Source organism: Vanessa cardui, chromosome 2 (genome assembly GCF_905220365.1).
Source record: "Vanessa cardui chromosome 2, ilVanCard2.1, whole genome shotgun sequence".
Classification (NCBI taxonomy): Eukaryota; Metazoa; Arthropoda; class Insecta; order Lepidoptera; family Nymphalidae; genus Vanessa; species Vanessa cardui.
In genome coordinates, this window is record NC_061124.1 from 1,348,069 (window position 1) to 1,375,667 (window position 27,599).

Sequence of the window (27,599 nt, forward strand, 5' to 3'; positions counted from 1 at the left end):
GTACTATGCATGTTCATTGTTAATGCTTTAATGAGCTCAAAAAACTGGTAAAATCACAGGCCAATTCTAAACCTCTCTCAAGTGTACCAAGTTTCCAGCCTCCTTAGCGAGTCTAATTCCAACACATTCTTTACGACATCGTTATAATATCAAATTATAATATGTATAACTCCAACTAGGGTTTTCCGTCTAATTCAGAGTCTCCACAATGAGACTCTCTTTCTGTCGATTGTTCGAAGTATGTTACCAGAATAACGGATAACGTGAGTAAAAGATAGAAATGTTTTTAGCTGTGTCGACAGCTCCGGTAATTTTTAGATAATCCCATGTGATCGATTTTCTCTTCAAAATATACTTCAAACTTAGCTCTCTAACGTGGTGAGTATCCATCAGCTAAGTGGGCAGACTTGATGTTGTGAAGCAGGACGTGTCCCTATTCCGGATGTAAGTCATGGCATGAAAAGAAAAAATGTTCTCAACCATACCATACCCACCCGTCCTGAAGGTCCGCTTGTAATACGCAACATTCCAGTACTTTGCTCCTTCGGCTCTCCAATAATAATTACGGGCGAAAGTTATGATGTACACGCTTCGCTTATATTGCTCACTACATCCAGTCCAATTATTATTAATTACACTAGATATTGGAGACAAAACGATAGTGAACAGTTGTCCGGTCATAAAATGTCTGCCATATCAAACTGATATATTGAAGGGGTCTTTAAAAGAAGTTTTATACATATGCGCATTTCATTTTTAGGAAATAAAGTTTAACTACAATATAAAATAAACAACAACATAATTAATAATTCATAATATAGGCTACTCAGTAAAACAAAATTTCCAATCCACCTATAAGACCCTTAATAATTAATTAGAACTTTCTTTTCCTACACATGCAGCTTACTGCACGACGTTTTCCTTTACGAATGAGCATGATAAGTTTTATTATATTTACATATTAAAATTAAGCACATTAATATTCAGCTGCGTTTGTCTTGGTTATAATGCGTAGTCTTTGTCGAGGTTCAATAATTTTAATAATTGCAGTCATTCCGTTTCATTAATAAAAGGTCTCAAAGGCTAAGAATAAATATTTTTTTTTGTACAAATATTTATTTGAAATAAATGTACCAACCCACAGACGCGGCAGTAAATACATTTTATTGAGATTTACAGTTAGGATTTGCAAATTTTAGATGTACATCACTATAACGTTATCTATATTATTTTAAAGACATCATATTTCATTCATGCTTATTTCGTAGAATTGATATACATATTCTTTGAAATGTTGATAGTATTAATTGTGTGAATTGTGTCTCAGTAGGTTGAAACGTTTCTGCTCCACATCTTACAATAATATTATTGCCAGTTTGACTGCTAAGATACACATTATAATTAAGTAATGCTAGGTATTTTTATTGTATGTTTTTAAGTTCAATGTCCCATTCGGTGCTTCTGACCTAAGCGAGGAACATAATGTCAACGTGGAGTTGCACAGAAAATCGCGAGTTTGAAGTGCGCATGTGCAGTTCAACCCCTGTTAAGCGCGGTTTGCTCTCGTGTACCCGTAAAATACCTGTAAATTAAAAAAAAACGTGACACGAGGCTATATTTTTTTAGGCAAAAAGTTAATAGGTATATCTAGATACTTGTATATAAGAAAGAAATAATTTCTTTTTTTCATAATTATTAAATTGACAAATTACAAATGAATGTATATTGATTAAATAGGACGTAAAGAAAAGACAGAAAGAAATTAAATAAAATAAATTACAGAAGTAAAATGCCAATGTATCGAATTCGATTTTTAACAAATACATAAATAACTAAAATATGTGTAATTTAATATTAAAATATTTTCGCTTAATATTTCCATTTAACTATAATTTCTCATAAGACGATATTATTAATTACATGAAAGCACAAAAAGCCTTAGAAGGAAATAAGGTAATATTAAGGGTTTTTGTTTTCGTAAACGTAATTTCATCTCACGCCCGGCGCTATGCAGCATTTTCAAGGCCGCGTCTATCAGTACTACAGTAGGCTGCAAGCAGCCGAGCGCGCTGCGCGATGTTATCCGCGCTATGACGGCACCCCGCGACCGACGTGCCGACGACAATGTCGAATTATTGCCTCTAAAATCGATGCTAGTGAATAATAATCACAGGGAAGATGAAGCTTATTACCCTCCCTCGCCCGTTTTTAACAACAATCCATCCAGCTCGAATCTGTACGACTATACGCTACTGTCAAAGCGTACACCGGCATCAAAACGGTACGTTGCCTTTCAATCAATGTTTTGCAAATGTTCTCCTTATTGTTTTGAAACTGATTTTGTAATAAAACATTAGACTCAATATTAACTTGTAGTTTCACCTGAAGTAAATAATAAGTAGTCCTTTGTTAACTCCGTATTTGTTAGCATTCAAAAAATCTGTGATTTCCAATATTTAAATAGGCAAATAGTAGGAAATAGAGATAATAAGTAAGTTATAATATTTATATTATGCAACTTCTAAATTAATTAATGAAGAATTTTTTTTGTTATAAAATATTGTTTATATAAATGTTTAAGCAATTATTATTAATAAATGAATGTGATCGTTTTAGTCTGAAAGGAGAAAAACTCAATTAATTATTTCAAATAATTATATTTTTCAAGCAATTTCACCGGACGTAATAGTGGCGTGAACAAACGAACGAACTTTTGTATAAAAGCGAATGTGAATTCCCGGTTTTGTGTAAAGTAATTAACAAATTGTTATTACGTCAATAATTGATAATAATTAGAGCGACAGCCCGTTTGACGTATTAACAAAAAGACGCGCCGTTTTCGCACCCACGGGAATTTCATTTATAATATGCCACGGGTACTGCTTTATCTACAGGTACTAATTTTATAAATGTGAGAGTAACTCACTTTGAGGGCCATACCACATTTCCAAACTCATCAAATACGTTTAAGTGCTCTAGCCGTGAAAGCGTAAGTGACAACAATGGCTAATAGAGAGTCATTTAAACATTAGAATAGATGTTTTAACACGACGGAACCAAACAACACATGGAAGTATGAATTTATGTTGCGGAGTAAGAAATACAACAAAAAAAAAAACCTTTTCATTGTCACCTTACCCTGAGCTTCGTTCAAGTCTCTTATTGCATCAAGGACTTAGTTAAAAAATCACCTACAAAGTACCATCTTTACAGACAATCTGGAAAGAGATTTAATTAAAATAAGCAATCTTTTCTTCTACGCTTGAAGCTAAACGAAGGAACAGCAACGTTTATATTTTTTATTACATACTCCTTTTAGAAAACCTTAATAATATAATTGAAGATGTACGTCGATTTAAATTATTTTTTAACTAAAACATTGAAATACATAAATATTTATATTACAAGAGATTCGAAAGCGAAACTTCGCGTTTATTTAACAGATTTTTATGATTCTATGACAGGTTTTGTTTTTATTTAATTTTCCCGCATTCTAAAATTAATTATCTTTATTTTTCTATAATAACGACTGGAGCCGGTAACCGATGTTTTTAGTGCAGCTATGGTCTCATAATCACTGGAACAAAAAACGACTGACGATATTAACATATAAGATTAAGGCTTTAATTATAGACAAATAAAAATAGTTATGTACTGCGCAAATGACTGCGTGGAATGGTGGAAAGAATGCTAATAGTATTTCCCCAGTTTAATCGCAAAATTCCGATCCTCTAAAAAATTGCACCAGCCCTCTTGTCACCAGTAGAGGCAATAATGCGAGGTGTTTATGCGCCATTCCTCCAAGGTTTAAGTGCTTAAAATGCCAATGGGACATAATCATCATCATTTTGATGCGTTTTTTTTAATAGAGTGATTCGAGAGGAAGGTTTTTGTATATAATATATATATGGACATTGTGTTTATTTATGTATATGAATATAGTTAAGAAACACTGATAATAGATAGAATAGATTTTAGAAGTTCATAATGTGATGTCGTAAATAAACAAATTCTGTAGTATATTAGTATCAGCATTGCAACCGTGCGAAGCCGGGGCATGTCACTAGTTTGGAATAAAATACGAATGTTTGGATCGTTTGTTCGCTTTACTTATTTTCCAAGGAGCACAGACTCTTAACAATGCGTCCAGAATAAGAGAAAGTCAGCGTGCCAACGCATGTAGCGCCTCACATTAGGCTCTTTCTTCCTTTTTTCCGTCCTTGTTCCTAGGAAACTAGTGTCGGTCCATCAACAACAAAAATAACAATAACAACGTGAAATACACATGTGGCAGATTTTTATGAAATTAGGCATATGCAGGTTTCGTCACAATGTTTTCCTTCACCACCAAGCACAAGATGAATTATAAACACAAATTAAACACATGCATATTTAGTAGTGCTTGTCTGGGTTTGAACCCTCAATCATCATTAATATGCACGCGTTCTAACCACTGGACCACCTCGGTCCATCAGGTCTCCTGCTACCCTCATGACTTTTTCAACGGGGCTCAATAGGACCAGAAATGACTATGGTTGTAATTCATCATCATTAAGAAAATCTTGGACAAAAAAGTGATATATAGATCATTCTAAAACTAATGTAATGAACAATAATCTAACAATAAATTAATCTTAAGCATTGCTTTATGTTTTTACTACTTTGGTTAGAGGTTGTTAGGAATATAAGAATTGGTAACAAGTACAAACAAGTACAACAATAAATTGTCGATTTCTAAATCTCATTGTCTTTTCTTCTTATTCAAGTCTTTTCTTTTCTTCGTAGACTACTCCGTTCATCTCAGCCAGCGCCAACGCCTCTGCTGACGCTATGTGGAGCTCCACCACCGTCTCGGAAACGCGAAGAGCTCACTGCACTGGCCAATCTGAAAAAGAAGGTAGCTCCTGCACTCTTACACCACGCGAGGTATCTATTTTTTATTATTTAATTTAATTTTCTATCATACGACCTTTTTAACCGTTTATTTACGACTAGCTTTGCCCGCGACCTGGTACGCCTTTAAATATAACAAAAAAATAAATTATTGTAGCCTAAGTTACTCCCTATTATATCAGTTATCTGCCAGTGAGAGTCCCGTCAAAATCGGTCCAGCTGTTCCAGAGATTATCCGGAACAAACAGACAGACAGACCGACAAAATTTGCAAAAAATGATATTTTGGTATATGTACTGTATTTAAATAAATATGGATCGAGTAAGAAAGGGCTATTTTATTATATGTATAGATTTACGTTAAAAATAAAATATACTTGACTAAATCTTACCTTAATTAAATCTTGTGTTATCTTATTTTAATTTTATCATAAATGCGAAAGTTTGGATGGATGTTTGTTACTGTTATCGCGTAAGAATGGGAATGAAGATATATAGTTTGTTAGTTGATGGTGGGGCTGTAAGTCCGCCCGCCCGTCTGGCTAGATAGCACGCATTTATCCGATATTTTACCGCCACACAGCAATTACTCGGTATTGTTGTTACAGGAACATATAACGTAAGTAAGAGTGGTAGCGCATTGGTGATGTAAGGAACGGTTAATATTATTTAATGTACCAATGTATCGTCATTTATCAAATAATCTACTAAAGAAATTAATACCTTAAAAAAAATAAAAATAAAAATGACTCTTAGGCTATTTTTTACCGCGCACTCGCGGACGGAAGCTAATTATATAAAAAAATCATTGTTATTTTAACAATTTTATTTATAGAATACCCATTGTTCATTCGAAAATATTAACTCATGTTTATATAATTAATTTAGAAAGAACAACAGTTAATTCTAAAATTAATTAAAATGTTATACTATTTCATCTCAGACCGGCACACTTTAATTACGTAGAATCGTGATTACTTTTGTTTTGTTTGTAGTTCAATATTTATGAAGCGGAACGAATTATTCGGTTCCCAAAACGCCAATATACATGTAATAATTATTTGAGACTATATATATTTTCAATGTATTCTTTAGATTTAAAAGAAAACTAATATTTGTTCACAATTTAACAAAAATTAATGAATTCCTTTTTATTTCTACTTAAACGTCTAGTTTTACATAATCTCACGATTATTGAAGATTTTGCACTATAATTAAACTAAGTACAACCATTCAAGTCATAAGTTCAAAAACACATATTTATCCGGAGAATAATGCTTGAAGTATTGCCGTGTCGGTTTTCGTCTTTCGGGTTTCGTCGTTGGATTATGAGAGTTAGGGAATACATGATGCACCAGCTTTGTGCACACATTCGTGTACTATAATGAATGGATTCTGCGCAATTGGCTAGTATCTCTTTATAAGATCGTCGTTTTTTATTTATCAAAATCTGTACAGTGACATGATCATTGAACCTGTTTAGAATCACTATAATATATGATTTCATAATCTTATTTTGTTATTGTATAAAATGTACAAACTGTAATTATATAAAAGATATAATACAGTGATTATGTGAAAATCGCGTGCTAAGAAACCCGTGTTTACTTCTATCAAAGCAACGAACACGCAGGTCTCCCTTACTAGAGGTCAAATGGGGTAGCCAATGTTCCATTTCCGGCCAGGCTAATTTAGCACGCATGCAACTTTCCGCTTCGTTTAATAGGTACTTTACGTAAACAAAATCGAGTCAAAACAGCTATAAAATATTTAAGACGTGTTAAAGTGATTTGCTAATTAATTAAATTGGTAATAAAATGTTTTGATTTCTCTACAAGATTCTCTGAAATTTTTACTTTCGCGTCCAATTTGTACGATTGATTTTACAAAAAGTGTGTATCTGAAGACTGGGCAAGCTCACTCAAATCATCACTATCAGTGCTAGAATTGGATATAATGTTGACGGTAGCTTCACATTTAATCCAACACATGATGGTCAAAAGTTCTTTTATGAGTATACTTGAATAAAGAATATTTGGAATTCGAAGCATCAACGGTGAGTTGTTAAACGTATACACACGTATAAGTGATACTACTGTAAGGCTCGTTAGGTTTTTGTACTCTCTTAGAAATGTAACAAATAATGGTATAACTTCCCTGTCCCTTTATATTTGTCAGCGATGTCACGCATCAATCATAAATATTTCCTGTTATTTAAGATTGATGAATTACACCACTATCTATATTGATCGAACATTAAAGGTTAGTATATCATGATATTTAAAAAATCTAAGGCTATTGTTCATTTTCAGGAAACCTTGGAAAAACCACGAGCCGAACAAAGAAGACAGTGAACCTGAACAGCTAGACAACAGGCAGAAACTATTGCAAAGGGTAAGTCATAACAATATTAAAGTATAAAAGAAAATAGTAGAACCTGTTACAAGTATATAAGTATAAAAGAAAATAGTAGAACCTGTTACAAAAAATGATATTGTATTACTTAAAATTGGAAACGATTTTGACGACGAGATAAACAAAGCTTTGATTTCTCTATTCCATGCAATGTTCTGTTCTGCTAAATATCACTATTAATAGTATGTGCTTAATCAGTACAACACTATATATATATTTTAATACAACCCTATTCCTCTTAATTTCACAAATGCCAATCCGATTGAAATTTAACTTTAAACAGTTATACATCAGCCTTATATTATCAGGAGAGTTACATGTTATATTAGATTACAAAAATAATGCATAGCCCAATTATTTTGGATATATTAAAATGTAGTTAAAATACGCGTGAGAATTAATGGTGTAGCGAACACATGTATTCATTAGAACTATGTGTTATCTATATTTGCGGATGAAGAGATTACTTGATAGTTAAACGATAAAGATTATCGCCGTCTATATATTTAATCATATTAGAATTAAAATTAGCAACCAGTTGGTATAAAAAGTGAAACTCTATATTTATATAAAAAGAGTAGAATGATCTGGAAAGTCAGGCCCTTGACCCATTAGAACTTTGCATGTGAAACTCTCGGCTGAAATTTTATAGTGAACTTTTGTTTATTTATTTCTTCTAGAGGTTGCAAATCTTTATAAATGCGGGTATTATTTTAATAAACGTAAATGATTGGATAAGACTTCATCATTTTCGAGAATACATTTATATGATGAAATAAGTCCAAATGTCAAAGAGTTTCTACGAATATTTTGTCAAACATATTAAGGTCTATTAAAAGATGATTTCAACACTAAGCCATACAGTCAATGACATATTCTAATACCAGCTATTCGCTTAAGGTTATATACTACTTATGATTTATATGTATATACATTTAGTTCTTACATTAATTTTACTTCTTTCCCGTCTAATTTATTTGTCTCTTAACTTATTCAAGTACTTATGTCCTTTTGTTATTTAATTAAGTCTTATTTACACCAACAGTATACAGAAGTTATAAGTCAAATTTAAAAATAGCTATCGTATAAATCATGTACGCGTGGAATTCTAGCAGCTTATCTCTGTTGAATTGCATTTTCGATCCCCAAATTAGTCCTAGCCCTCTGATACTCCTCCTCCTGACTGTTACCAGTCGATGCATAAGAGGTAGTGTTGCATTATATTTTTTGCAGTTATACTCCAAAGTCACAGCGTTTTAACTGCAAATAAAATAGATCCATAATTTTAAATAACAGACGAATATTTGTTCCTTTTGTAGCGTGACTTTTAGGTTAAATTAGGTTAATTCTTCAAAATAGGTTTTTAGTTATGATGAGATATTATTAAGATAGTGTTTTTAGACGCATTTATAATATTCATCTATTCTTGTAAATTAGTTACGTAAGTGTTGCCAGTTCATCGTGGTGGAACTAAAATTCCATTGTTAGTTTTACATTTCATTTATCTTGCTAAATTACATTTCAAACGATATTTGTAAGAGCCTACTTGAATAAACTGTCATAGTGGGCATCCTATTGTCGGTAATAAATTAAAATAGCGATTCGTAAATCTTTAATAATTATTATTCTATTCAATACTTAATAAATAATATTATAAATGCGATAGTTTGTGAGGATGGATGTTTGTATGTTTGTTACTCTTTCACAATGCTAGAGAACGGATTTGGATGAAATTTTACAATTATCAAACATCAGAATAACACATAGGTTACAATTTATAATGATTTTATGTAATTTGGTCATATACCAAAACATCGTTTATTATATATGTAATGATGTATATTATGGAGCTTTTGGACGTACCGTTTACGTTCATTTATTTTAATTAAGTATAGACTAATTTTCATAATAGGTACGTGTGCCGAAACTTCTTTCAGAATAAACGATAATAATGACTTATATCAAAGTACTGAATAATGAAAAGCTTTATTTGATTATGTAATTGTAAATGGAATCCATTTTTATCTGATGTTACCATTGAGTTTTTGTGACTGTAATAGTTTAAATTTACTTAACGTTTGCCTAAATACAGCCATGATTGTTGTTTTATTTAATTTTATAACCAATTGCCTTATTGAGGTGGATTTAAGGTGCTTTATGTGTATCGTATGATTTCATCATTCTCTTATTGATAATGAGCCTCATGATAGTTATTCCAGTCAACAAGGTCCTTGGTAGTCGAAGGTTCCGGAAATAGGGCGCGCCCTTGACCTCATAGGAAACGCGACCGTCTTAACCTTGAATATATCCAACTGAATATAAAACCATTTTAAGCTTTCTGTTATGCCATCCATTTTGACTTCATAAGACAATATCTGTTTTATTTATAAATTTGTTTGTTTATTTGATATCCATATAGGTAAGAAATAATAAACATTTCTTACTTATGTTCGTCAGAATGAGACTTGAAGGCCTGTTCACTTTATTTGAATATTTTCTTTTATGTTTGTAAATTATGTTATTAACAAATAAACCTTATTTCACATTTATAATATATACTAGCGATCCGACCCGGCTTTTTTTACTATATTATTCATGTATTATATACAAAAACCTTCCTCTCGAATCACTCTATCTTTTATAAAAAAAAACCGCATCTAAATCCGTTGCGTAGTTTCAAAAATTTAAGCATACATAGGGATAAAGGGACAGAGAAAGCAACTTTGTTTCATGGTATGTAGTGATTAGCTAGCAAGGCGGCACCAAAAGCGATCTCTCTAAAGTATAATGAGATTGAGCTCTAGCTTATTGATTTTAAAAAGAAAAAATGATTGAGAGTGAAGTGGAATTCGTTTTCATTCAAACATTTAAAAAAAATTACACTGGGCTTTTTTTAACTTTTTAGTCATAATATTTATATAGTTTAAAATTGTAATTAAGGTATTTAAGCGCAATACTAAATGTACTTAATTACTTTACTTTGTTTTAAATATAAATACATTTAGTATCTCGTGTATTTATAGAAATTACTGAAGTGAGAATATGAAGCTTTCATTCAGAATTTCGAAAATGTTATCTTTCACTAGTGGAAGCGAATTTCAACCCTAATTGAAATAGGCGAGTCTTAGAAAAGACAAGGGAATTGAGATTGAAATATCTATTCCTGTAAGTATAAATTCGCTTGAATCTCACGGATATGAAATGGGATCTTTGCCCCTCGAAACCTTTATTAATCGTTCAAGCGATTTTCTCCCTGATGTAACAATCCAAAATACTAGTAATTTATGTGGGATAAATAAAATGGTTTCCGATAAAGATATCCGTTGATGTTGAAATCGCTTGTACTACCTTCATTAAATTAGAATCGAACTCGCGTTTTATTTAATTTTGTATTTTTATAAGATTAGATATCTGTATCGATTTCAGACGAATTCGATTTTTATTCATTATTAAATTATGATTGATACGAAAATATAATCTACACGAAATTATTATTCAGTGATATTTACAGTCACGTAAGTTATTTTAGGTACGCCATTAAAATTGTAAACCAATTATATAAGTAAGATTTTCATTACTTATTTTTAGATATATCGTCATACTAGGAGTTTAGAATCGCATTATGTGAACGTATCGCTACGCAGTTATGATATTGTTGCTTATGTTTGCTATTAACAATAGTTATTTAGTTATGCAACCAGTACCACGAAGAATATTCACGGTAAAAACCTAAAAATTGCATTGTTGCATTCTAGCGTTGGGTGGTCGTTGTACTGGGAAACATAACAATGTAAATCAAAATCAAAATCAAAATAAACTTTATTCAAGTAGGCTTTTATAAGCACTTTTGAATCGTCATTTTACAGTTAAGTGAAGCTACCACCGGTTCGGAAAGTAGATTTTACCGAGAAGAACCGGCAAGAAACTCAGTAGTTACTCTTTTTTAACATTTAAAAAATACAACGTCATGTTAATTAAATACAATTATTTCAATTAAGGGGACTACAGGAGCTAATTGCCCTTGAGAATCACGCGCACACACACTAACGACAAAAACGGCATGTCCCCGCGCGCACTACGCTTAGCGAGGCGGCGAGGTTACGCCTGAATATTCTAATAGATGGCGCCGAACCGCCGCGCGCCGCGCCGAGCGAAAGCGAAGCGAAGTCAATTCTATCAATTCTATCAATCATAGATTTCATAAAAATAGACAGGACAACAGAATTGTTTTAATTTCTTTGTGTCATTTAAAAAATTATGATAAAATTAAACTGAATTAATTAAACTTAAATTATTATTACTTTATGTACAAAAAATAGTTAATTTAAACATTTTTTTCTTTAATTTTCACTGTATCAATTCAATTAGTTGTAATACTAAATATTAAATCGTACCTATTTTTAAATTTATCCAAATGTATCCTGCTTGGAAGTCAACAGGTATTAACTCCACGCTTTTTTATCATCTACAAAATCTTGTATCGAATAGTATGCTTTTTCTACCAATGTATTTTTAACAAACGATTTGAATTTACTAAACGGCAAAGTTAAAAATTTCTGCGGAATTTTATTATAGAAACGGATACCTTGCCCCAAGAAGGATTTATTGGCTTTGCGGAGTCGGAAACTTGGCGTTATAAGTTTATCCTTATTTCTAGTGCATATACAATGATTATCACTGATTTTATCAAAGTGATCAATGTTACTGTGAATATACATGATATTGTTGTAAATATATTGCGACGCAACAGTAAGTATTCCTACTCTGTTAAAAACATCCCGAAGAGAGTCTCTAGCTCCAAGATTATAAATAAACCGAATTGCTCTCTTTTGTAAAATAAAGACAGATTCAATATCTGCGGCGTTACCCCAAAGTAATATGCCATATGACATAATACTGTGAAAATAACCAAAATAAACTAAACGAACGGTATCAATATCAGTTAGTTGTCTAACTTTTCTAACCGCGTATGTTGCGGAGCTGAGTCTTCCTGTTAGGGATGATAAATGAGAAGTCCACTGAAGTCTGGAATCCAATTCTATTCCTAAAAACACCGTAGTATCAGCTACTTCAAGACGGTCACCATTTAAAGATATATTATAATTTTGCTTGCTAACATTAGGTAGGGTAAAAACTACACATTTTGTTTTTTGAGCATTCAAAACTAAATTATTTACTGTAAACCAATTGTGTATCTGTGATAATGCACCGTTCACATCGTCATAGTAATTTTTTTTCCTGTCAACCTTAAAAATCAGGGAAGTATCGTCAGCAAACAACACTATATCACAAATACCCTTAACATAAATGAATTCCTGGTATGTAAGATTTTAGTTAAGACAATGGGAAATATGTATTTCAATAATTAATTAAACTGAGCATCCAAATCTGTTCAGACGCGTTTAATTCAATCCTCAATTATTTTAAATATATATTTTTTACTTTTAAAAAAATCTATTTGCCTCTTCGTAAACTTGACTATTTTGTATTGTTTAACTTTTTAATATAGTCGAATTAAAATATAGATAATAATACAGATAAAATAAAAATTATAATTTCAACCTAATAAATAATAAAAAACATTCGAACTCGTTACAAACACACATGCTTGAAATATACTTTTATTAGATCATAGAACGAGATATTTCCAATATCAGACGTTCGAGTTATAGCAAGCACCGCAATGCAGGCACAGCCTTTAGATATGCAAATTTTGTTTAAACGGTCATTTTTAGAACTTCAAGCCTTTATGATATCTAAACATTTCACAATATTTTAGGAATGAAAAGTAACGTCTAACTATTCAACTCAATAAAAGAAATATAAATATACACCACAGCATAGACAAAAGTCTGCGAAGATATAAAAGAACAATTAAAAAAGGATATTCAATGTTGCCATGATTAAATCTTAATGAATATTAAAACTTATTTGTTTTAATGATTTACTGAATATTTTATTCAAAACATGGGTAATAGTATATAATAATAACAGAAAATCTAAAATAGTTATATATAGAGGAACTAATATACTTAACCCTCCTTTTAAGTTTCGAGAGCTGACGTGTGTTGTTGTCGAATGTTAAGTGTTTCAACTCTTAGAACAATTAAATTTGGAAATACATACTGAATGAATTCATTTTTAGTTTTATTTTTTCATTCTATTTTAGTCACGCTTCGATATCATTCAGAGGTTAGTGTTCTTACTAACCAAATGCCAGTATTGAAAACATTGCAAGTTGTGTCTTGAACGTACTCCGTTTTAAATGCGAAAGGAAGTGTTGAAATAAATAAACGATAACTTCGAAAAATACGAATTATATTGTTAGAACAAAAATGTTACAAGCGTACATATAAATAATATCAAAATAAGAAAAAAATAATAAGTTATCAACTCCTAAACAAATAAGGTTGCGTTCTTATATGCCAACAGGAACTTAATAAATCTTCATGTATTTAATTATTACCGTGTTGAATGATGACTATAAGATGACCTGGTAAGACAGTTTGAAACAAACCCAGATTGCGTTTTCATTCATTCATTTCTCTGCGGCAAAGAAAAACATCGTGAGGAAAAATGAATGTGTGATGTGTAGCATGATATTCTGCCACTTAAATGTATGCACCAACTCGCATTTGATCCGCGATGAAATAAGCTGAAAACCTTAAACTCAAAGGCAGTTGGAGCGTACGGAACATCAAAGTGAAGTAATAAACGCGAATAGAGAATAGAGAAATACAAATTCCCTAGGGTGGGAAACGCGTCTTTTTTTCAAGATCTTTTAACAAATTCTTAATTCCGACACGTAAACTACCCGAAATTTCCATGAAAAAAAAATAAGGTAAAGAAAGATATTTTTTTCTATAATTAACATAAATAAGCTTTTAAATAGAAATTTAACTAACGGCCAAAAAAAAATATATTATTTTTAATTTTAAATTCAATAACCTAATGTATGTAATAAATTTTAAATCTGGGCCAAAAATAATTATAGCATTAATTAGAGATAACTGAAATATACTTTTTTGGATTATATTGTTTATCGTTAGTAAACATTGCATTTTTATGTTATCAAATGAGCGATTAATTATCATGATAATAAATTTGAATTCGTACACTACGGTTAAGGTTCACGTGTAAAGTTACTGGGCCTACAGTTTACTGTTTATATAATATGGAAGTCAAGCCTTAACTTAATTTTAAACGAGTGTAACTTAATTGATTGAGTTGAAACTTTCCAGACACTAATGTTTGGGGAAACAATACAAAATTTGTATTTTGTAATATTCCTTTACTTAAAACACATGAAGTGAAACTTGGAAGTGTACTTATTTTTTTTCATTCACATTGGAAAACTGCATAGTTGCGAAGCGAGTATGGCTTCCAACGGGGTCGCTACGTCTCCGTTTCCGCTACGGACGTGCTACAAGTTTCGTAGAACGTCGTAGCAATCTTATAGTTGTGTGGAGTCTTTCATTTTCACCACATCTTTGAAAGAGATTAGAACTTTTATTTTTTAAAGACTAAGTTAATAATAAATAGATATGTGTTATTAAAAAGTAAATGATGTATTTTCTTTATCGCTACCAAATAAGCTAAAAATATGCTGATTAGCATATTAAAGTATAATTTAATGCAACCAGTTATAATAATTAATATTTGATATGTCGGTTGATATATCTATTATATATTATAAAAATTCGATTCAATGGGGTTTAAATCGAAAATCACAGAAACATAGTTCTCATTACAAAAGTTCTAAAGAGGATTTCTTTCATAAGAAATCTCTTTGAAATACTCTTTAAAATACGAGTACGCCGCATTCGTACGATCTGTAGTGACTACAGCGTTTCTTTGTTTATTTATCCAAGTTTCCACAAACTGTTCTATTTTTAAAACATTTATTTTGTATATGAATGGTTAAATACTTTTAGATTAAATGTTTGTAGATCTATTTTATAAATTACGTTGATTTTTAATTTTTTTTCATAAAATTATTACAATCTCTTATTGATTGCCAGATTAGACCATAGACAAAGTTTTATATATCATAATGAAAAAAAGATAATGATCAATAAATGTTATATATATAGCCAAACCGCTAAATCAAATTTGATAAAATGTAGTACGAACCAAAATTAAAAAATAATAATTAAATACTGTTTAGACGGATCACTTACATTTTTAAAATATATTTCAAAGTAACGAAAGACTGAATAGTGAGACCGCTCCGTCTCTTAAACTTTGTGTATAAAGCTATACAAATTTAACCTCATTTTTGCGGTAGTTTTTAAAGGGCAGAATCATTAAAGTAATCGCTGAGCTGTTTTACCGCTAAAAGTGTACATTACACTATCAATAGTTTCATCACAATATCAATGGCAAAGGTTTAACTATGGTCGGTTGTCCTCCGCCTATTTTATAAAAAAAAAACTTTTTTACTTTTCACAATCTCGTCTGTACAACTAGCTGATAAGTTATTTTTTATTCTGTGTTAAGTCCAGTTAAATAATTGAACCAGTATAATTTAATATAGCATGAACCTTATAATATTATTATCTTGAATATTTAAGTTTCTAATCTGTTATCAATAAGTTATGTTTTTTTTTTAAAAAGCTTATGTTTATGGTTAAAGATATACGGTTATAATCACTTACGTGTACCCCATTCTGAATTGGTTCTTTGGTATAAATATATAAAATATACGAAAGCCATCTCGGGCCAATTCGGCTATCATTCAACACTATAATCATTAAATTCATGAAAATATATAACCTCCTTTCGCGTTTAAAACGGAATGTGTTCAACAAAACACAAATTGCCATGATTTCAATACTGGCTGGCATTTTGTTATTAAGAGTAGAGCATGTGCAAGGAATGAAAGCGTGACTAAAAGGCTTCACATAACGGCACGCTGATTTTTTTAAACTGATTCCTTTCATTACGCGAATAGCCAAATATACTCACTCATACTAGTAGTTGAAAAACACGCTTACTTAAAAACTAAAAGTTTAAAGTTCAAAAATGGTCGTTTCAAGAAAATTTGCATAACTAAGGCTGTGCCTGCATTGCGGTACCTGAGATTACTCCCACGTCTGATATTAAAAATACTTCGTACATAATATAGTAAGCCCATATTACAAGCATGTGTATTTGAAACAAAGAGTTCTAGGAGCTTTGATTTTCTTTAAATTCACTCTGAGATAATCATAATCTGAACGTATATTTTTTATCGCTTTACGTATATCGATGTTTAAGCCTCGCGTAAAGAAGGGATTTCCTGTAGCATTTAATTATTACTGCAAAAAAACGTGGGTACGACACGCCGACGCGAGGTCCCGTGTTCGATTGCCGGCCGAGTCAATGTAGAAAATTCATTAGTTTCCTATGTTGTCTTGGGTCTGGATGTTTGTGGTACCATTATTACTTCTGATCTTTCATAACACAAGTGCTTTAGCTACTTAGATTGAGATCAGAGTAATGTATGGATGTTGTCCAATATTTGCTGCCCTCCGAATTCTGGGGGGGGCAATTTTGCGCTCGCCACTGTTCGGGGCAAGTGGAGCAGGCATCATAAGGCAACCCCTACCACACTCGCTGTGGACTTCTGCAACATAAGGGGACTCAACTCCAACTTGAATGCCGTTCACTTTCACCTTGAGACGGCGAAGCCGGCCTTGCTCTTTCTTACCGAGACCCAGATATCTTCTCCTGCCGATACGTCTTTTCTCTCTTACCCCGGGTACAAATTGGAGCATACTTTTGTGCCACGAGCTGGGGTGTGCGTTTACGTCAGAGATGATATCTGCTCTCGACGCCTCGGCAGCCTTAAAGGGCAGGACCTATCAATTATCTGGCTGCGCTTAGACTGCGACGACCATCCGCGAATCTACGCGTGCCTTTATAGGTCCCATAGCGGTAATGCCGAAACCGACCGACTGGTTGAGCACGTCCAATTGGCTACAGATTCCGTGCTGCAGCAGACTCCATCCGCAGAGATCATTATTCTGGGCGATTTCAATGCTCATCATACAGAGTGGCTTGGATCACGCACCACTGATCATGCGGGTAGATCTGTTCTCGACTTCGCTTTGGCTTATGATTTGACTCAACTGGTCACCTCGCCAACGCGAATACCGGACGTGGAGGATCATACACCTTCCCTGTTGGACCTTCTGCTGACTTCGCATCCGGACGGCTATACGACGATAAGATTGTCGTCGATCCCCCTCTGGGCTCGTCGGACCACTGTCTCGTCCGGAGTACAGTGCCAGTCACACGATACTCACGACCTCGTTTCGCGGGCTGTCGTCGCGTGTGGCACTACAAGTCAGCAGATTGGGATGGGATGCGGTCCTTCTTTGCATCTTACCCATGGGGGCAAGTTTGTTTCTCGATGGATGATCCGAGCGTTGTTGCTGACTCTGTCGCCGATGTGGTGCTTCAGGGTATGGAACTTTTCATTCCATATTCTGCGGTGCCCATTGGTGGCAAGTCCCAGCCCTGGTTTGGTCGCCTCTGTAAGACGGCTTCACGCCGAAAATGGGAACGCTTCCAAGACTGGGCTAACGCATCGGCGTCTCGTGATACAAACACCAGCACATTCAGAAAGGAATATAACTCTGCCTCCAGGTCCTTCAAAAACGTGATAGCTGAGGCGAAGTCGAAGTACATTGGCAGAATTGGCGAGAGACTGGTGCGCTTCCCATCAGGAACACGTGCGTTCTGGTCTCTCGCTAAGGCTGTCCTAGGGAATTTCTGTCAGCCTTCTTTTCCATCTTTGCACAGGGACGGTGAGTCATTGGCCCATACCGCGAAGGAGAAGGCCGATCTTTTAGGGTCTCTCTTCGCGTCGAACTCGACTCTGGATGACCAAGGAAAGTCACCACCATCAATCCCGCGATGTGATACGACGATGCCGGAGGTTAAATTTCGGCAAAGTGCAGTTCGAAAAGCACTTCTTTCCTTGGACATTCACAAGTCGAGTGGACCCGATGGCATCCCTCCAATCGTGCTACGGACATGTGCTCCCGAGTTGGCACCGGTCTTAACGCGTCTTTTCCGGCAATCCTACGCATTAGGCGTCGTCCCGAACTCCTGGAAGACTGCTTTGGTGCATCCGATCCCTAAAAAAGGCAACCGCTCAGATCCGTCCAATTATAGGCCTATAGCCATCACCTCCTTGCTCTCCAAGATAATGGAGTCCCTTATTAACTGCCAGCTCCTGCGGTACCTAGAGGAGAATCAGCTGATTAGTGACCGCCAGTACGGTTTCCGTCGGGGTCGCTCAGCCGGTGATCTTCTAGTTTACTTTACTCACAGGTGGGCTGAAGCAGTTGAGAGCAAGGGGGAGGCATTAGCAGCCAGCTTGGACATAGCGAAGGCCTTCGATCGTGTATGGCACAAAGCGCTTCTTTCGAAGCTTCCTTCCTATGGGCTTCCCGGGAAATTTTGCAATTGGATTACCAGCTTTCTGGCAGATCGGAGCATCAAGGTCGTTGTCGACGGTGCATGCTCTGACTTAAAATTCGTCAATGCTGGTGTTCCACAAGGCTGCGTTCTATCACCCACTCTGTTTCTTCTGCATATCAATGATTTGTTGCAAATCGGGAACATTCATTGCTATGCAGACGACAGTACCGTTGACACCTTATACACCGGCCGCGCTAATATTTCTCGGGAAAACGTCGAAGAAAACCGGAACAAACTTGTGTCTGAAATCGAGTCTTCGTTAAACGAAGTCTCGAACTGGGGCCGGCTAAATTTAGTCCATTTCAACCCCAAAAAGACGCAAGTTTGCGCGTTAACCGCTAAAAAAAACACCATTTGTCGTATCTCCACGATTTGAGAACATCCCGATAGCCGCTACAGGTAGTATCGGAATACTTGGCGTTGATATTTCGAGCCTCGTTCAGTTCCGCGGTCAATTGGAAGGCAAAGCCAAATTGGCTTCAAAGAAGCTCGGTGTGCTCAGCAAGGCGAGACAGTATTTCACGTCGGCCCATCGCCTAAAACTTTACAAGGCGCAAATTCGGCCTCACATGGAGTACTGCTCTCACCTCTGGGCGGGTGCTCCCCAGTACCAGCTCCTTCCATTTGACCGCATCCAACGTAGAGCGGCTCGAGTTATCGACGATCAAGCCCTTTCCGATCTCCTTGATCCTTTGGCTTTGCGTAGAGATGTTGGATCACTCTGCATCTTCTACCGAATTTTTCACGGGGAATGTTCCGAGGAATTGTTCGGATTAATCCCGGCTGCTGAATTTCACCTTCGGACATCTCGTCAAAATTCTAAGTTTCACCCGCACCATCTTGATGTCCGAAAATCCACAACAGCGCGATTTCTTAGACATTTTCTGCCTCGCACAACCACTCTGTGGAACCAGCTTTCGCCGGCGGTTTTTCCGAACCGATACGACATGGGAACCTTCAAGAAAAGAGCCTACTCCTTTCTCAAAGGCCGGCAACGCACCTGCAAGCCCCCTGGTGTTGCAGATGTCCATGGGCGGTGGTAGTCACTTTCCATCAGGTGAGCCTCCTGCTCGTTTGCCACCTATTCCATAAAAAAAAAAAAAATTATTTACTAATAATCAACGTAAGTAACATAACTATGTAGGATATATTTGAATCATTCTTTTAAGTAACGAACAAAATATTTTTTCTTTTCCATAATCTCTTATTAAGTAGAGTGCTATGGCAGATACAGGATAAGTTATTAAAAGCACAGGTTGCACGCTTACAATGTGTTATTAAAACTTATAATACCAAGAGCTCTTTCAACTTTCCAAGTTATGACGTTATTAGTTCCACGATCGCTCCTGTGTTCTTAAATATTTTAAGCACATTCATTATATGAAGTTAGTGATAATAAATTCATACTAAGTATGACTTATGTAATTATACTTTAAACATTGTTAACGTTTTACGGTATTTTATAACTACATTCTGGCAGATCCATTGTGAATGCCTGCACATTATTTAGAATAAATTATAAATAAAAAACTTTATCATTAGAGTTCGTTGATAAGGTTCAGTATAATAATTAAAAAACTACCAGGAAGGTATAAGGGCGGCTGATTAATTACAATGAAATCTTTATTAAATCCCCGATGGTAACTGACTATTATGTTCTTATCATAAATGTTTTGGAAAATAACATAAAAAATTATTACCTTAGAAGGAATTTTCGGTAGTCTTTACTTCAGTAGAATATTGTTTATATTGGTTATAATTTGTTAATAAAAATATTAACAAATTATAACCTCCTTTCTCGTATATCACATTCTGTTAGTGAAAATAGCATGAGAGGAAGCGTAAAAAAGTAAATAGTAAAATTTCTTTCTTCACTATTTAAAGATCGTGCGGGTGAAAAAAAAGGTTATTATTTTTGTTAAAAGACCTGGAACCCGATCAAAGCTTCATTAAAATCAGCCCAGTCATTTAGGAGAAGTTTGCTATGTAACTAACCGAAGAATACGATATTGAATAAATGTCACATTATTTACAACATTATTAACTTTATTGATAAATATTGTATAAGTATTAAAAATATCTAAGTATGATATTCAATAAAATTTATGCCGTGCAAGTACTTTTTATTCAATTCAATAGAAATTCAATGTTATTGTCTCGGCGAACCCAGTATGAAATTAGCATATTCGTTCAAAAAATAGTACTTTGGATGCAAATCGGCGCTCGGGCGGTCGGTGCTTCGTACATACTCGTAGTTCAAACGTTCATTACGGTTATTTATCGGACAAACGCTGTCGGCACGATTGTCCACGTTGCTGAATGCTTGCCTGACTCATCATGATACAGTATATACTGAATATTTTGTATCTTTACAAAGAATAAGAAAAAAAATATTCAACTACTCATTGCATTAAAATAGTATTTTATATTAATTTTTCAAAAGAGCTAAGATAAATAAATTTCATATAGGTCTATATATGGTCTAAATATCACCCGAACGAAGTAGATAGTAAACGAAATAGTTCTATGTTTATTTTTCGATATAACTTTTGAAGTGCTTTAATCTGTAAGGAACTCAAATATCAAGTTTGACCTTTTGAAGTTGCATGATTTTTTGGACGATACCCAAAGTAACATAATTTTTCCGTAACAATATTCGTAGTTATATTTCTTACGTAAATCACGAAATTATAAGGCTGGCACACCAGGAGGCAAAGTATGCCAAAATTTATTTTTAGAATACATCGCAAAATTAAATGGAGGGCGGTTCAATCGTATTGGCGCGGCTCCAATTTGTTCGGTTCACTTGCAACTTTATTGATTTAAAGCCGTAACTTTTAAATTGCACATTACTTACTTTCTTAAATCTTAGACATAACTTGTCTATGATCTAAACGATCCACTTATCTGCAATGTATATTTTATTGCCCATTAAACATAACGATGTTTAAAGGAGTAAATAACTTAGTTATATATTTTTATGTAATATATTATTATTATACATAGAAATATATTATAAGTACAATGCTTTAAATTAATTATGTATTCTGCTCAACAGACTCCAAAATTATAATTATCTACTCTGTTTATTAATTTTTTATTTTACAATAAACAATTTATCCCATATCCATTATAGTTCTATATGTTCATAAATTTTACAAAACAATATCGAGTTACGCAATTTCAAAATGACATCTGCGAGATTATTTTTTTTAACATTAAAATGAACATTTTTTTCTACCACCCAATTGCACGAAAAACATTCTTGTTTTAAGACACATTTTTTACTGGTTTGACATTAAGTTAACAACTATTGTTAAGTCTTTGCTTATTTCATAATAAGCCTAATTACAATACACATACACATCGAGTGCTTAGTAATAAGTTCGATTTTCTATTAACAGACAAATAATTGTTTTGATCTATCCTTAGGAAGAGGTTCATTCGACAAATGTTTTTAATACAGTGAATTCAATTGAATGTATAAATAAAGAGGTTAACTGTAATTCAATGTCACAATTTACTAGCGTAGCACTTACCACGTTTTGATATTAAAACAACGATAATCTTGGTCCGATATAAGCTGACTATCAATCATCTTTACTCTGTTAATGACGTTCGACGCACGATAAAGTGATTGATTTTTATGATCCCTTTCATAAAGGGAACTTTAATGGATTTTCCATTAGAGAATATAAAATAAATTTACACTGTAAAAATTTTAAAACGAGTGTTAGCGAAGGTTATTTGCTAATATTACTTTCAAAATATACTATATTATGAACAATTCATTACATAATTTATTATATAAAAGCAAATGTCATAACATCGTGTTGGAGGCTAAGGATACTAGCCAACAGTAATTTAAAAGTTAACATGCAGTAACAATACAGGATTCGAATATTTGTATTATTGTTATTGGGAGCACCGCCCGTGCTCACTTGCAACATGCTTCCGTATTATGGTCTTGAAATACAATGCATGTATTATATGTACATGGCACATTTAATTCCCAAGAACAAATCAACAGAGGACAAATACGAGTATATCATTCGTGTATCGATAAAAAAAAATAATTACTTTCAGATTTTCTCTTTTTATTCTTTTTTATCTCCAAAATCAATGTATAATTCAAATTCTCAGGCATGTTACATGTGTTTGTCTTATTTCAGATACTTTTATCCAAGCCGGTAAGCATGGTGGTCCAGTGGAGCGAAGTACGCACTGCCTGGCAGGACAGCGATTTTATCACAGAATGCTTGTGTTGGCACAACGTCTATCGCCAAAGGCACGGCGCTCCTCAGCTCTACATGGCACCTGAGGTAATTAGAAGTTTCTGAACTGATAATAACTATACATATAATACTGTAAACTTTCGATTCAAAGGCGTGAATCAGTTGAATACGGTATATTTTGATTTTAATGGCTCTTTATAATGCTTGGAGATGTTTTCTGTGTTTCATGTTATATTCATTAAATAATAAATAAATAAATGAATATTCGACAACATCACACACATTACTCTGATCTCAATATAGTTAAATAAGTAGATAAAGCACTTATGTTATATGCGGTACCACAAAACCCAGACCCAAGACAACATGGAAAACTAATAAACTTTTTCTATATCGACTCGTCCGGGAGTGGGGTTCCCATGAAAAACGATGTTCACACTATTCGATCGAATATTAATTAATTATTTTATATTCTAGCTGTGCGATTACGCCCAAGCTTGGGCCAACCATTTGGCGCACACCAACAAATTCCGTTACAGAAACGATCGAGACGTCGGACAGAATCTCTATCAGCGCCCCGTGAGCGATATTCAGCCTGACGTGACCGGTGAGACATTACTCCAATTCAATTTTGAATAGACGCTGAACAGTATCAGCGAAATTAAATAACGTGAGACATCGATGTCTACTAAATAGGGTTTAATATATTTTATCAATTGTTGGTAATTTACGTGTGCTAAATATGAATTTTTTGATAATGTGTGGGTAGTTTCAGAAGTACTCTTTGATAGCTGCTTGAAATCTATATTATCTATATAAATATAAAAGTAACTCTGTCTGTCGCTTTTTCACGACCAAACCGCTGAACCGAATTTGATATAAAGCAAACTTGAAATCCAAGAAAAGACATACATACATACATATAGGCTTCTTTTTTGCCTGACAAATGAACACCCTTAAAAGCGAGTAAAGGCGCAGGCGACTCCTAGTTTAGAATAAATACTCTAATTTTCAAATAGTTTTCCTTTAAAATTGGTAATACAACTTTCAGGCCAAGAAGTATCATCGTACTGGTATGCAGCAGTTCGCCAGTACAACTTTTTTAAGGATACTGACATTCTGCATGCAAACGTCAATGCAGGTAAACATATTGAAATTTAATGGAAACTTACGGCTAACTTGTTTGAGTTTGGGGTGGCGGTCTGGACAGCGGTAGATGTACCATTAATTTATATATTCAATCACAAAACTACAATATTAAATATCGTTGTATTACGGTTTGAATAGTGAGTGAGCCAGTGTAACAATAAGGAACATAACTTCTGTGTAAACGTCCAAAGGTTGGTGACGCTTTGGTTATATAAGGAATAATTAAAATTTCTTACAGTACCATGTCTATGGGCCATGGTTACTACTTTCCATTAGACGATCAATTTGCCAGTCCACCCACCTTTATGAAATATAATGTAAACGTAGTTTCATAGACAAAATATTAAGCAACATAATGCAGCGGCTATGAAACCAGAAATAAAAATCAATATTTTCATTATCTTCAGGTCACTTCACACAGATGGTCTGGGTGGCTACACGGTTCTTTGGAGTGGGCAAGGCCAGATCTCGGGCGGGCAAGGTAATAGTAGTTGCTAATTATTCGCCTCCAGGAAATATGTCTGGGCAGTTTGAGACCAACGTGTTGCCGCCGCTCCCGGACAATTTTCCAGACATACCTCAACCAGAACACTGACGACAGCTTTCCATACGTGGCAGACGGCTCAAAATCGACGCCACGTTTAGGAAATAAAACAATATCCGAGCAATTTATATGATTCCCGAGCAAGAAAACAAACATTGTTTCGAATTTTAAACTGGTGATATTCTCCCAAAATGGATATAAAATTACGAACATATTCTGGACTAGATTAATAAGAAAATTCTTGGCCGGTTTGTCATTTCAAATCCTGTATTCCTAAAACTCTAAATTATCATTACTTTGAACTATCATTGTCAAAAATGAAGATAAAATTTCAATTTATCGAATCCAAATTTTCGCTGATTGGAAATTATTTCCATTTTTATTTTATGATTCTTTCGAAACTTTGCTTCCAATAATCTATAAAATAATTACAAAACTCCGAAATGATCTTGTCTAAAAATAAAACTTCCGGCCTACGTAATATAAATTGGAAATTATAATTATTTACACGAACAATTCCCTTTATGAGTACATGGCGTTATAATTTAACCAATAAAGACATCCAAAGCTCTTTTAAACATGGTAAAAAGAGAGACTTTTGATAAAATTATATAAAAGTTAATGTACTACTTTTATAAAAACGGTTATTGACATAGAGGTCCTTGCAGTAGAATGCGTAGTTTGTGATTAGATATAGAAATAACGGTTGTTTTGCCTGAGCTTATAACTTATCTGATAACGTTTAAGCTTGCCTAATAAAACGCACATATGTATATTTAATATATAGAACATCCTGCCATTTACCATTTCTTCAAAATTAAATATAGAGTATACGTTTATAATTTTAATTAGTCATTATAATTATAATCTTTTGTAAAATGGATCACGTGCCGCGGTTAGGTTATAATTAAAATTACAATTAGTAGTTTATTTATATTTAGAAGCTGGTTATATATTTATAATGTTGAAATTAGTGATGAATAGTTTACATAGCAGTCAATCATTGTATCTTCGTGCGCGGTTCACCGACACTCAGGACGCATAGGTACTAAGTACGTATTATATCAAATAAAGATAGAGAAACAGGACGAGGGCGTATTTCACAGAATGTGGCCTTTTAACCCTCTTACATAATTCTGGATTTAATTCTAAAATGTGAGGAAAAGCCTTTTCGGACACAGATGTGCCATGTAATCTAGAAAGATTAATAGATCGTTAAGTGTTGGGCAGGAAAAAATGTTGGAATTTCATCTACAAATTGCGCTCTCCTTAACGTTTTTCAAATGTTATGTACGTATAACTTCCACACAAATTCTACCCTGATATTGTACTCACAATGGAAGGAAGGAGGCCTATCAGCACTATTGGGTATACTGAAAGTAGCCGATATTCCAGGAATGCTAATAAAAAGATCCACGGATCGACGTGGCTAGGTCATTATGTTATAAGTTTAAGGTATGTTAAGAAAGCGCCGCGTTAAAACGAATAATATACAATGGTAAACCAAGCGAGAGAAAATCACGCAATACCTTAATAGTTGACACTTATAACGTTAAAAGGAATATTGTACCCATACTGCGAACTTATCTTCGAGAAACGAAATATTTAAACGGAAATTAGCACTCGATCCGCTCTTCCCAAGGTCATGTAAAAATTTCAGACATTTTACGCTTTTTACGCATGATTGTAGTTGCAAGTGTAGGCATATCTATGAGCTTTCGACTTTTTATATATATTATATAGTAACAGGTTTTAAACATTTAAAAATTACTACGCATTTATAAATTATTATTAATAATGAAACTATTTCGACTTATTAGCTCAACTAGATGTTATAGAAAAAAAATAACGTATTCGTAAATAACGTAAGAAAATAATTTCGTAACTTAACCTAAATTACCGGGTTACGGGTACATATTTCGCTCTTCCCTGTTATTTAAAATCCCGGGCTTCCTCAAATGTTATAGTAGTTCTCCTGTACACTTGTTACTTTTACAATGCAATATTAAATGAGCTTTATACATATATGAATCTATAATCTTCTTAATGTCCTTTAAAAAACTCTTTTCATTATGACAGTACTAAAATTACATATTTTCTAAGCTAAAACACGAAATTAAAAATTGTTCTCTATGGAAGAATATCGTTAATTCATTTGACACTGCTTTTGGTGCACTAAACTTGATAATGTCGAAATAGTACATCACAACGTAAGCCTGAAGAGTGTAGCGTGTACGTTTTTTTAGCCTTAAACTATTATTATGATCTTTGGATGTTCTGGGCATGGAGCTAATAATTTCAACCAACAACTTAATCCAGGTATAAGCTTAAAATAGCGCCATATTATACGGTATCATAAGCTCGTAACGTGAAGCGATACGCACTTTGGCCCATATTTGCAGCATTGTCTAATATTAGTGTGTGTAAAATAATGAAAGTGTGTAAATTTTCAGAATGAGCTTATCCCGTCATTATCTGTAGAACATTATATGGTCGCGTCTATACCAAATTGTCTAATTTTTAATAAACGAATTAAAATTAGTATGCCTTGATCGCAATAAGTTATGTTTTTAAATAACATAAAAAGAGGTTAATTATTTATTGCTAATAAAATGAGCAGATCAAAAGTTGATATTTACTTCAAAATGTTTATTTTTCTCATACCTATAGTTTAGAAAAAAAAAACTAAAATAACAAGTACATAATTTGTATAAGTGTAAAATTTGTAAAAGAACGATTTTACGAATTACTAGCAATATATTGTTATACGTAATGAAAAGAGTTTTCAGCATAAATACAATAGGTTTGTAGTGTAAATAATTTTAATGTAGTATAATATTTTGATTTAGAAATAAGAAATATAAAATAAATACGATTAATTACAGAAACACT

The 27,599-nt window shown here is 33.6% G+C and overlaps 1 protein-coding gene across 1 annotated transcript; it reads left to right on the forward strand.

Moving 5' to 3' along the window:
- Nucleotides 1–1,243: 1,243 nt before the first annotated feature.
- On the forward strand, nucleotides 1,244–27,561 carry LOC124542579. Its single transcript, XM_047120517.1, has 7 exons — nucleotides 1,244–2,281; nucleotides 4,786–4,926; nucleotides 7,205–7,286; nucleotides 22,952–23,101; nucleotides 23,492–23,621; nucleotides 24,066–24,155; nucleotides 24,571–27,561. The coding sequence occupies exons 1-7, from the start codon at nucleotides 2,091–2,093 to the stop codon at nucleotides 24,756–24,758; spliced, it is 972 nt and encodes a 323-aa protein (XP_046976473.1). The 5' UTR covers nucleotides 1,244–2,090; the 3' UTR covers nucleotides 24,759–27,561.
- Nucleotides 27,562–27,599: the final 38 nt, after the last annotated feature.

Bases quoted from the DNA above. Each gene is read 5' to 3' on its own strand.
- LOC124542579 (XM_047120517.1), top strand. From the start codon at position 2,091: ATGACGGCACCCCGCGACCGACGTGCCGACGACAATGTCGAATTATTG. The intron at 2,282-4,785 runs GTACGTTGCCTT...TTTTCTTCGTAG, and splicing joins CGTACACCGGCATCAAAACG to ACTACTCCGTTCATCTCAGC. The intron at 24,156-24,570 runs GTAAACATATTG...CATTATCTTCAG, and splicing joins GCATGCAAACGTCAATGCAG to GTCACTTCACACAGATGGTC.